The sequence below is a fragment of the Heterocephalus glaber genome, unplaced genomic scaffold (assembly GCF_053883595.1).
Source record: "Heterocephalus glaber isolate CG9 unplaced genomic scaffold, H.glaber_assembly_v1.0 deba00000818, whole genome shotgun sequence".
Lineage (NCBI taxonomy): Eukaryota > Metazoa > Chordata > Mammalia > Rodentia > Bathyergidae > Heterocephalus > Heterocephalus glaber.
The window spans coordinates 18,622,915-18,635,783 of NW_028258164.1; the positions used below are offsets into that span (position 1 = coordinate 18,622,915).

At 53.8% G+C, this 12,869-nt stretch overlaps 1 protein-coding gene across 1 annotated transcript in view; it reads right to left on the minus strand.

Annotated features, from left to right (window-relative positions):
• Positions 1–12,869, minus strand: part of Ptprn2 (protein tyrosine phosphatase receptor type N2) — a 611,205-nt gene that overhangs the window by 71,019 nt on the left and 527,317 nt on the right. The window contains exon 14 of the mRNA XM_004860321.4: positions 2,651–2,845. Within this exon, the coding sequence (XP_004860378.3) occupies positions 2,651–2,845 (195 nt within the window). The remainder of the gene's footprint in view (positions 1–2,650; positions 2,846–12,869) is intronic.

Sequence of the window (12,869 nt, forward strand, 5' to 3'; positions counted from 1 at the left end):
GTGCTCTCAGAGTTGTTTCCATGGTTTCTAGCATGGATGTGAGCGAGTGGTGGAACATGGCCATCCACAGTGGAGGGAGGGTGGGGGCTCTGGGCTAGGGTCTTCCTGCAGGTCATGGCCCGACCAGCCTGGAGGGCCCAGTGTTCTAGGAAGGACTCAGCCCAGCACTCCCCAAGGGGCTGGAGAACAGTGCCCCCAGAGACTCAGCTGCTCCTCCTGGTGCTGGGGGTGTGCCCTACCCCCACACTGCATTAAATATAAATAGCCCTGCTCCTTATTCTTCAGATCGTCATGTTAAAATGCCGTGCTTTGCAGATGCTCCAGCAGAGCAGCTGAGTTTGACCAAGAATTTGGAACACAATCTTCAGATTCACCTGGATGCTGCATAATTTATCTGATGGTACCTAAGCCCATGCCACATAGCTGGGATGACCATCATGTTTGCTGTCTGATAAACATGAGCCATCCTTATGGAGGGTTGGGCTGACTGATCACCATGGAATCATCTTCTTATAGCTTTAATGACCCACAAGGTCAGTTTCTCCAGAACAGTCCATGCAGGTTTTCCCTGTGGATCACCTGGGTACCACTTCTGGTCCACTTGCCATGGCTCTCAGCCTTCCCCTGAGGACAGCCTGTCACCCCACAGCCAATGGGTGAGCTAGGTGGCCTCACCTGTTGAGGGAATGAGCTAAGTTTAAGAGAGGTGCAGACTAGGGTTCCCCATGCCAGGCAGGGCTCAAGGTAAGATTCCATGTGGCCTGAATCCACCTGGAGTTAGGCCAGGTGCAAGAAAGTCAGGACTTCTTTCCTGAAGGGAAAGGAGTCCCAGGTTTTAACCAGCTGTCCCAAACTGCAGTGGTGTCCATACATCCTGCCTCTCTCCATGTCAGCCCGTGTCTTGCAGTCAGGGAAATGTGCCTGGTTGTGTCTCTTGCACACACAGCACTGGTGGCAAGGAAGAGTCAGTCTCCCTGAGTTTACAATCTCCACAGATGAAGTCCCTAGAGCTGGTGGAACTCACAGTTGACACCAAGGGTTTGGGGATGCAGGGAGGCATATTTGGACAGATGTTTGTGACAGGGTCTCATGGCATTAACTGTGCTTCCAACAGGACACCTTATTTTAGGCCAACTGAGACAAAGTCTTCCTTGTGGCTTAGGTATTTCAGTTGAAAAATAACCACTGCGCTATGTTCAGAATCACATCATACACGTCACCATCAAAGCCATTTGCCTGTGAAGAGCCCATTATTCCCATGTTCCATGTGCCCTTGAGATGTCACCAGGTCCTGCTTGGTGTCCTGGAATATGATGAACCCCACAGCTGCTGGCAGCAAGCACTAACTGGCAGATTCAGCTGAAGCACTGATTTCTGCTGAGTCCTAACTTCGGGTCTTGTCTCCTTTTCTGAAAGCAAAAAACCCTGAAAATCTCTGAAAAGTCCCACCCAAGTAATGTGACTGCTGTTCCTAAGGAGAAACAGTTCTGCAGATGGTAACAAGCACAGGCACAGAGTAGGAGCTGACAGAGGTTTGCCACGTGAATGAGGAGTTGTTTTCACCACCCTGATTCAGCATCTCCACCAAGTCAGTGCGAGGCATTTGGAGCCCACTGCAGGGTGTGACGGGGACGTGAAGGTCACAGGCAAGAAAAGGCCATTGTCGATTCACTGACCAGGAAAGGGAGACTTCTTAATCGTAGAGCCAGCTTCCATGTGTCTCAGTTTCCTTGCTTGTCCCATCCGTATGGCTCTGGAGCTGAACATTCATGGACAACTTGGCCAGTGAGGCCTGGGGTTCACCAGCAGCCTCTGGGATTCACCGACCAGCTCTCCTTCAAGAAGTTTTAGTAAAATACACTTTTCTGGCTTTTCAAGGTCTAATTCCAGCAGTCCATATCATTATTAGGTAATTGGGTAAGGATGGTTCCCCAAAACTTGAGCTGCATACTAACACCTCCAGGTGACCCTGGCTTCACTTTACAGCTGTGAGTCCTCCCAGGTCCCACACAGAGCAGCTTCTGCAGCCAGAAGAGGAAGGGGGCTTGGCTTTGCCCATGGAGGGTGAAACTCCAGTGAGAAAGTCATTGCACTAGGTTGGCATTCTGGCTTTCACGGTGCCTACACAGGAAGGTGCCCATGGAGATGGCATGGAGATCGGGAGACAGCCAGTGTGAAGATGGGGGGAATTATGAACATCTCTCTAAGGACAAGCTGGACATTTATTACGTACCAAGTAGCACCACGCAGCCATTCTGTGTGGTCACTGCAGGGGGCAGTGTGCAGCTGGAGAGGGGTGTATCCCTGTGGAAGGGGCATGAAAAGGCTCCCCAGGCTCCCCCAGACTTCAGTGACAGTGCATACCAGTGACACTTATTTACCTAGTGGTGCCAGTGGGCTGGGAACTGAGGGTGAAGGAGGCGACTGCCATTCCTGGGTTAGGGATCCCAGGAGCAGTGCCCACAGCAGGCACTCATCAACTGCATCCCAATGTTGAGAGCAAGGCAGCGGTGCGGGCCTGACAGGGCCCACGCACACCAGGCAGAGATGCTTCTGCCTGGAATCACCAGGGTAGCTATGGGACCAATAGCTGTGGGATCTCAAGGAGACACTGCTGCCCAGGGAAGCAGGATGTGAGCTGTGGCCTTACCAGGATCATGTGGCCAGTGGAGATGTCCATGTTGGACTGCACAGGCTCCTCGGACCAGGAGGAGGTGCTGCTCCGAGCTGAGGGGCTGGGCATGGGGCCGTCGCTGAACTGGGAGGAGACGCTGCTGATACGGGAGGCGTGTGGACCCTCTGGCCGATCAGGCAGGCGCACAGCCATGTGCTGGCGGCACAGCTCCTGCAAGACAGTGAGAGGCATCAAGGCGTGGCCTTTTTCGCCTTGCTAAGCACCACAGTTCACACAGACCAAAGGCCACCAGGTGGCCCAGGGTCACCTTGACTCAGCATACCTTCCCTGGGTCCTGGTACCACATTGCAGGTACTCCCAACCTCATGCGGGGAAGAGGTGGGCTCCTCCCCATGAGCCACAGGCCACACAGGCCAGGCTGGTTCTGAGCACAAATGCTTGCATGCACGCACACATACACAAGTGTGGACACACACACACATATGCACACACTTGCAGACTCAGAAGGGGTCTCAGCCTCCTACATGGCTCAGGCAGGGATCCCCTTCCTCAGGAGAACATCAGCCATGGGGTAAGGGGGTTCTCACACGGGTGGAGCACAGAACCTCACTTCCCAAACAGCTTCCCAACTGAGGGTAGCCTGTAGAGACCCAGGGCCTGGCAGTGCCACATCTGCTGCCATTGACCCTGTCATTGGGGTCTGGCTGGAGGCTGCTGCCCCTCTGGCCAATGTGGCAGCACGCAAAAGGTTCCAGGATGATCCACCACAGAGAGAAGGCTCAGCTCACCATGCTGAGAGAGCCTGGACCTCAGCCCTGGTGACAGGCACAGCCACCCACCAGCCCCAGCTCTGGATAGGTGGGGAAGGAATACCACAGGCATTAAGGAGTCAGGGATGGTGACCGTAAGAGAAAAGGCTGCTGTGAGGACAAAGGGAACAGAAAGAAAAGACTACGCCATGGCTGCACCTCTGCTTCCTCCCCGTCACAAGTTGTCCAATGCTTGTTGGCTTGCACAGAGCCTCTGAACAAAGAATTTATTTTAAAAATCTCTATTCCAGTGCTATTGCCCAAATGGAATGCAAACAAAAGCCCATCCGGGAATTCTGTAAGGCAAGTGACACACCTGGCTGCATGGAGTCTTGCCTGCCTCCCACCTGCACCACGGAGAGACTGGATGGGGTCAGGATGTGGGGCCAGGGAGTTGCCCAAGCTCCGAGGCTGCAAGTATTGCACCTAGAACAGCAGGGACAACCAAGACAGAGCCAGCCACTGCCCAGGTGAAGAGAGCTGAGGGGTCCTCCTGGAAGGAAGTAAGGTGCAGGAGGAGATGGAATGATTGGGATTCCTCCACAGAGGAAGGCGCGTGTCACCAGGCGTATCACCACGCATGGCCCAGCACCATGAAACCCAGCGGGGAAGGAAGCCCCAGGCTAGGATCCACCTCTGCTTTGCTGTAAATATTTTACATGAACTTGGCAAGTCACTGGGGTCTCTAATCCTGGTCTGTTCACTTTAGAGACAGATATCAGTATAGCTGTGAAGATCAAAAGTTCACAGGGATAAGATGTTTGGCATGGTGCCCACTACAACAGAAACCCCCAGACTCCAGCAAATGACCATGCATGGTGTCCGTGCAACAAAAACCAGCAGAATGAAAACTAAACCAGAATGAAACTTGAGGGCTGAGCAAACTCAAAGTCATCTCAAGGGCATCGGGACATGAGTGCTGGAATGCTGATGGCTGCAAGCTTACACCTGCCTTGCATGGGGCCATGGGCAGGCGGGCGACAGCATCGAGCAGCCCTGGACCCTGGAGGACTCAGCTGGCCCTGCTCTGTGAGGACTGATTTCGGGCTCTCCAGTAGCCTTTAAGTTTTGTGTGTCTTTTATGAGCACATATTGGCTCTACAGATCAGGGATTACATTTTGGCAGATTTGTCCCTGTACATGGCACACTTTGGCTACTACCCATGTGGGTTTTTATTGGTTTTAAAAGGGAAAGGGGAAGCTGAGGGGGAAGAACCCAGGGAAGTGCCCCCAGGAACAAGGAGCCCCACACAGTGCCAGCCCGGGAGAAGCTGTGCAGCCTGGCTGAGGGCTCCCAGGAGGGGACCCTGGGAGCTGTTCCCGTGTGGGACCCCACCCCCGAGGGCTCAGGGGCACCTCCTGCGGGGCAGGTCCTGGACTGACTACACCAGGTCTTGGTCCTGGGGTGACAGACCCAGGATGCCCCCTGGGAAGGTGGGGTTGGCGCTCGGCCGATGGACACCTCAGGTCCTGCTCTCCACTTCCCAGGCTCAGCAGCCTTGGATGGCAGACTGATGGCCACATGTCATGGCCTCCAGAAGGGTGGCACCTCTATGAAGCTGCCCACAACTGGACGCCTAGGTCATCCACAATGACAAGGAACCCGGAGCCTGTGTGCCTGCCTCTGAATCCCGGTGTAGGCATGTGCTGGCTGTGTGGTCTGGGCAAGCTGCCCACCCTCTCTGTCTGTCTCCTCACTGGTGAATGATGAGTACCACGCCAAGCAGAGTGTACAGTGGCCTCATGAGGGCTCCAGTCGGGAGTCCACGCTGACTCCAGCAGCAGCTATGTAAGATGCAAATTCAGCCGCCAACCACCACCGAGTGCCTTTGGGTGTGAGCACAGCCAAGTCCCTGCCAGCCACATTTTCCCTTGGGATCCTCACAGGCCCAAGGGGCCACAGGATGGACTTTGCAACTCCTACAGTGGAGCCAGGTGGGCAGCTCAGCTCCAGGAGGTGCATGGGAGTCAGGGCCCTTCCTATGCACCCTCCCAACACCAGGTTCATGCAGGGGCCACCGCAGGGGACCTGAGCACGTCTGTGGCCTGTGCACATCCAGTGCCTACTCCTCAGTGGCAAGGAAGAGGTCAATGGGCGTGAGCACAAACAGTTCCACTTTGTGAAGGGCTGCTCTCTTCATCTGTACCCTGCTGCCTGGACCTTGGGATCTGCATCTCTGGAGAGGCCTGCTTGGCCTGGAGCACCTGGTTCTGACCTCTTGGCTATGTGGCCTCTCTGGTGTGTTGGGAGAAAACCAGATGCAAATCATATCAAGCTCCCAGTGAGAAGATGGTGGACAATATGGAAGGGGGATGCGCCGGTGGCACCATACCTGTCACTGTCCATGGTTACAAATGCTCTACTCTTGGGAAGTAAGTGTGCCACAGACATTGGTGTCTTAAAAAAACAGTCCCGCAACAACAAAATCCATTACTGGGAAAGAGGATGGGCCTAGGGCAGAGCCAGGAAGTGCGCAAGGCTCTAGTGTGATGTGTTGGTTCAGGGCAAGGACTCTGCAGCCAGACTGTCCGGTCCGAACCCCAGCTCTGCCCCTCTGCCCCTAAGCTCCATGGCTCTGTCTCATGACCTGTGAAGTGGGGTTGATATGTGTCTGTCCGAGGCACTCACGCTCTGCTCAGCCAGGTCTCAGGCCCCTCACAGCTTCCCTGAAAGCTCACTGCCAGCCGGGGGTCCTGACTTTGGATGTCCTCTTTCTAGACGCTAGCCGCCAGGCCAGATCTGCAGGGCTGTCCCACTGTGCCAGGTTCCAGGGCCACAGCACAGTCAGTGTGGCTCCTGAGCACCCCACTCACCGAGGAGATGCTCTCGTCAATCTCAGCGCAGCCAGAGTGACCGAGGCTGTGAGGTGATGAGAGCAGCCTTCCCCACAGACCCTCTCCAGGTAAATGCTCCGTTACTAAACAGACAGGAAGCTTGGGCCACGCTGTGTGAACCATCCAAAGAGCATGCCATTCGCCACGCAAGGCAAGACGAGAGGACCTGCCGCAGGGGCCAAACTCTCCCCTGAGAACACAGGAGAGGCCAATCTCTGATGGCCTCATGCAGCCTCCAGGGGCAACATTCAGACTGCAGGAACCCAGGGCCTCTGAGCCCCACCCCCACTAGAGTACCGGGCTGCTTGGATTGGCAAGCCACACACCTTCCATGAAAATCCTTGGGGCACGGGCATGCAGATTAAGCAAACAGAGGCGCACGTACACGTTGGATACCACAGTCATCACATTCTGCATGACCGCCTGCCTCTGCTGCATGCTGAGCTGAGCCCTGGGAGGCTTCCACAGTGCCCTTGAAGTACTTTAGGCTGCTTTATAGCACAATTTGCAAAATAAGTTGAATAGGATTCTGGGGGCAGAAATTCATCCATACACACAATAATGCAAATGTCTCATTTCTCAACTCTACATCTGATGGGGGAAAATTACAGAGAGCAGGATCACTCTGAGAGAAAAGACCTGTCATTCTCCAATTCTGCCAAAAGAAAGACCAAGACTACAAAGGCTCAAGAAAAGCTCTCCGTACCTTTCGAGGAACAATCAGAACAAAGCTGTGCGTTGCCTAAGTATGCACACAAAGGACGCCTGGAATTTTTAGGGTTATTTGTGGAGCATAATTAGCAGTAACAGGACAAAACTAAGGAACAGACACACAAAGCCACAGAGGAAAAAATGGTTCATTAGGATGTGCTGGGCGGTATAAAGGCCAATTACTTCCAGGCTGGATAAAACACGGGGGGAGCATGTTGCACAACCCGGGGCCCAGGCTCCACAGTGCAGTGCACTTGCTACGAAAATGGCTGCAGGATGGCCCTGTGACGGCTGGCAGGCTGCAGAGCATGTGACCGCAGGGATGTTTGTATCACAGAAAGTCAGACTGACTGTAAGAGCACACGTGAGGGTGGGTAGGCAGAACCCCAGAACGTCAAGAGCCGAGTTAGTTATCGGGGACTTGATCATGGGTGGAATTAAAAGTGGTTTTAATTTTAATTTTAATTTTGCTTATTTGGGCAGTTATTACTTCTGTAACAAGGAAACAAAATGAAACAACAAGGTCCTTTTAAAACATGCAGTTCGACATTCAGGGCTATTATAATGAAGTGTTTGGAAGTGCGGATGGGAAGGGCCAGGCAGAGGCGTCTGTCCTGTGATGGAACAGGCTCCTTGCATAATCACCCTCTTCATTCAAAAACAGTTCCATTCAAGAAGCTTCGTGTCCCTGTAAACCACATGTGACAGGGAGGGTGCTGCCTTGTGCACAGCCTAGGCCTCGAGGAAGTCTGATTTCTGTGTATAATCCCACTGTAAAAATCTTTGAGGATGCCGGGGCCATACCCCTGTGGGCACACCAAGAGAGGGGTCAGGACCCGGAGCCACACTCCTCGCTGCAGGGCACATGGCCAGGCCAGAGCAGCACACAGTCCAGAGTGGGGCTACCACTCCGTGGAGACATAGTTCCACTCTGCAGGGGGCTTCCCCATGGTGCCTGGACCGTTGTCACACATAGACCAAGGGCCACACATGTGCACTCATCCCAAGCACGCATGCATGAACATACCACACACTCAGGGAAGGGGCTGCTTAGAGCTAGTCCTGGGCCAGCTGCAGAGACAGAGGGCATGGCCCCACTTGCTGTCCTCCCACCCTGCTGTCCCCTCCCCCAGGCTCTGAGGACTCAGTGAGTGACATCCACCCACCCAGGAACATGCAGCTGCTTTATTTGAATGGCTGGCTCCACGTTAGCAAACCAACCAAAACAGCTCTGAATAAACAGTGTTTACCAAGCACCACTGAGTAATTTTTCCCATCTTGCAAGATGTTTTCTCAAAATAAAATTTAAAGACACAGACACATCCTGAGCCATGTGAAAATGCCAGCCTGCCCTAGAGCAGCCTCGGGAGAGGAGGACTCTTCTTCCTATGTCACTCCTCCCATACATCCCTGTCCCTTCTCAGGCTCCTCCAGTGGGCACAACCAGATGCTGGATAGACACGTGCTCCCCAACATGTTCTGTGCCACCAGTCACCTGCCAGCATGTCTGGATTTGTGGCTGTGTCTGGCTCCTGTTGCCTCCTGGTTGGTGGCAGGAAGAGGCAATGTACATAGATAAGGGGTCTCCATGCTCCGCAGCTGGCACACTGCCCATGGCAAGGACTGGGCTGCAGATAGCCTGGGTGTGTGGATGCGGCAGAGTGCCTGCTATGCCAGTCTATCTCTCCCAGGACTTCTACCTTCGCTCTGCACCTGGTGAGCATCTGACGGTACACAGGAAGGACTTGTGAACATCAAACATAGAGGAAAATACAATTCCAGTCAGCCTCTTTGTTCTGAATAACTCATGCAGTAATCTGAAATTATGCTCTAACTAAAGAAGTTTTAGATGTCAGAGAGCATGTACTGGTGAAGGACACTGGTAACCCTTGCAGGCGTGGCAGGGACCTGGCCACCCTGGCCACCACCTCAAAAGGCAGGCACAATAGCACACACCTGGACTGAGTTGAGGCAGGTGATGACTCGTCACCCACATGGGGGTCCAGGGCTCCCCAAGGAGTCACAGGAGCGGAGTCGTGCTGGTGACCCCCTTGGGCACCATGGTGTTTGGTCCCACATTCAAACACTGGGAACAGCCAGGCCAGGGAGAGAGAAACCACAACCTCCTTGCAGCCTGGGTAGTGTGGCCTGGCCAGGAGCAGCCGTTTTCTTCAAGAAACTTTTGTCACCTTCCTAACATTCTTTTTGCTCCAAAGTAAATGAATGACCATCCCTTATCATTCTTGCCACTGTCCCTGGCAACATCTACAGCATGGAGCATCTAGTGGCAGCTTCCTGCATTCTAGGTCCTGTTCTGACCCTGGAAGTTTTGGGCTGGCTTTCCAGAGAGTTCTAAGTGACTCTCCTGCCCAGAGCCTCGGACGTCGATGTCTTAGTTCAATCCATCAATTAGTGTTATTGAGCACTGAAGGTCCCTTGCTGGGGGCTGCGAGTTACAGGATGTAGTGTGTGAGAAAGGCAAGGTGCAGAGGGAGCAGGTGGCTGCAGACACCTGGGTTTCCTGGGTGTCCTTGCCCAGGCAGGAGGCACAGTGAGCCCAGGCTGGTGGGGAGATGTGAAACATCACTGCGGATATGAGGGGACACTGGGTAAAGAGCCGGGTGGTGGCGTTCGGGACAGGGCCTAAAGCCCTGGCTGGGGTGCAGGTCCCACACTTGGGGCTAACAGATGGCAGTGGTCGGGATGTGGGAGGGCAGAACAAAGGCTCAGAGCAGGCAGCACAGGGCGTTGGGGGCTGGAAGGAGTGGCTAGGACACAAAGGGTATTCAGGGCTTTCTGCTGGGCACTCCTCATTAAGCCAAAGGGCAAGGCTGTGGAAGAGTAGGGGGAACAGCTGCTCAGTCTGTATTCTCCAAGGCTGCCCATCATCCTGGGCCCAATTACCCCATCCTGTACCATTTGGAGGGGCGATCTGACTGCATGGGCTGAGACTGAGTCAGGGCAGGGCTGGGGACCACGGGCGAGGGTCTTTAATGTCTAGTCAAGGACTCCAAGCTCCATAGCCTACTGGTCTCCATATACATTCTCTGCCCCTAAGGAGCAGATGAGGCACACCAGGGGGCACTAGTGAAAGTGACAGCTGGGTGCGGTGGGGTCACTTCTCCAACACAGCCTCAGCTCTGTCTGAATGTGGGTGTCCAGCCAGGGATGGGACAGCGGGACCAGAGTCACACAGCCTTAGGGGGCATCCTGGCCAAGGCCAGAGAGAAGACACTCCAGAAGCAAATGACAACCTTTCCCCTCACACTTCAATTTCATATTTGGGGACCAAAAAATTCTCCTTCCATCTGGTAGAGGAGAACATCACAGACTGGGAAAAAGTAACTCTGAAACCTCTAAATCCTGATGTAACTTCCAGCTCAATTAATTATTTTGTTTTATAAACAAATCTGCTTTTATTTCTTCCCATCAAACATATCTTTTTTTTTTTCCTTTTGGTGTTGGGGTTGAACCCAGGGCCTCACGATGCCAGATAAGCATCTACCATTGACTGAACTCCAAGCTCCAGCAGTCTGGTTCCTGGCTTAAGTGTGTTTTAGGGACAACGAAAGGTGTGATTCTGCAGCTACTCCTTCTATTCTTCTGCTTTGTTATCTTAAAAAAAAAAGTGTGTGTTGGGGGGAAACAATACAGTGCTTAACTGTGAAGGAAACCAGACTTTCTGTTTAAGGAGTGAACTCGAGTCCACTTGCACACTGGTGTCAGTGTCATTTGGCACGTTTGTCACCTATAAACGAGTCTCACTGGCTGACTGCTCAGCATCACAGGGTCAACCCAGGTTTAGGTCTATGGTTTGAACCTATGTCCCTCAAACACCGTACACAGGTACTCATTTTCAAATAGCTGGCTTTGCTGGCTAATGTAATCACAATAGTCACACATCTAGACACCGAATTTCGCTGGTTCCCTTATCTTATATTTTAACAGATCTTGAAAGAGTACCTGCTCACACCTGCCCCTGTCCTATAGGGTTCTTTGGTATAAATGTTTTATACTAGTGACAGAGAATTAAGCATCCACACTTTGCTCCTGACCACTGCATCCTCCCAGAGTAGAAACTCAGGCGAGGACATCATATTTAGAGCAGCCAAGTCTAAAGATGGGTGACTGATGGCCTAGACAGACACTGTCATGGGGCTCCTGCAGGGAACAGGCAGTGTGGTTCCCAGGCCCAGGAAGATGTTTCTCCCTGACGTCCCACTTGCTCTGAGTCCCCGCGTGCCCTATCTGGCCACCAGGCATCATCACAGTGCCACATTTCCCCTGCACTGAACTCTGGGGTTCCTCACCAATAAGTTCAGGTCCTGCTCACGTGCAAAACTGAGTTCAGCAAGCTCCTGGTGGTTCAGAAAATGTGGAGTCCCAAGGTGCCTGGGTGGCCCCCAGGTAGGAGGCCCAGGACAGACACCAGCACCCTGTAGCTCCTGTCAGGGGTGGACAGGGAGATGGCCTCACCCAGGGCCGGCCCCTGCAGACTGCATTCCTTGGTCAGCCTGGACCCCAGAGAGGCCTATCTGCATCTAGGGTATGGGAAGGCGGGGCCTTGAGAGGGAAGTGCAGACCCAAGCGAATTGCACCTGGTACCTTCCAGGTGCCACAGCCACTTTCTTCGGAATGTTTTTTTTTCTGGTACCAGGGATTGAACTTGGGTCCTTGTGCTTGTGAGGCAGGCAGTGGAACCACTGAGCTAAATCCTCGGCCCTCTTCTGAGTTTAAATAATGGGAAAGGAATTTACAAAATGAAAGCATAGCAAGAAGGAAATAAGACAGAAGAGCAGAGCAGAGCAGGATAAAGGAGAGAATGTGGGGCTCCTCCCTCCATCAAAGTGGTCCCCGGGGGAATGGTGGGCATAGTGTCCTCACCCCAGGCCCAGGCCATCCAAGTGGGTTCCTCTCCATAACCCCCGGAGGATCCCCATTCCCACCTCCACGATGAATGCTAGCCTGCCCCAGGGACCCTGGTGCTGCAGCCCCTAGCATCCCTTCTACCATCACCACACACATTTGGCTGCCCAGTGCCCTGCTCCACGCCCACCTGGGAGCCTCTACCCACCCTGATCCATGGATCCATCCACCGTGAACCTTCCATGAGAATCCAGCAGCTGGCTCACACCCCTCCTGGTCACCTCAGTATCACACTGATCCCTCCTGTCACCATGTGTGGCCTGGCCATGGGCTAACACTTTGCCTGGTTCGTTGCATACCCACATCTCCAAGAAATTGCACACTGAAGACACAGGTGTCCCTGCTCCTGAGTCCCAAGGGCCCTGTTCCACGGAGGAGCCTTGGGGCAGCAGTCCCGGTGTGGGCACGGAGGAGAACAGGCTCTGCCCATCACTGGTGCTCTGCGGGGAGACTTCAGCCTGGCGTCTGCCCGAGCCGATCCAGAGGGTAGGGTGGGGCTGCTTTACCCACATGTGTCCCCACCTCCCTCAGGCGGCTGTGAAGTGACAACTTGGGGACCTGCTGGGGCACTGCTGGGCGGGTGCAGCTGGTGGCCCGGGATGGGCACTGAGTGTCTCTGTGGAGCACAGGCTCCCAGAAGCACCCCAGGATCTCAGTTGTGGAATGGTCTCATACTCCCTACAGACACCCCACACCGCCCTTCTTACTGCTGAGCTCCCTCCTTCTTTGGGCCAGAGACCCTCCTGCCTCTGCGCCAGAGAGCAAAACCAGGTGGCCTAAAAAGATGTCCAGCGTGCAGCAGAGGCTGTCAGTACATCTCCCTCCTTCCTTTTCCTTTTCCTTATTCCTGGGAACAGTGGTTCAGGAAGTATCCAGGTTTGCTGATTAATCAACAACATCAGGGCAACAAAAGGAGCCACTGAACTCAGGCCGCAGAATGCTCACGCATTTAA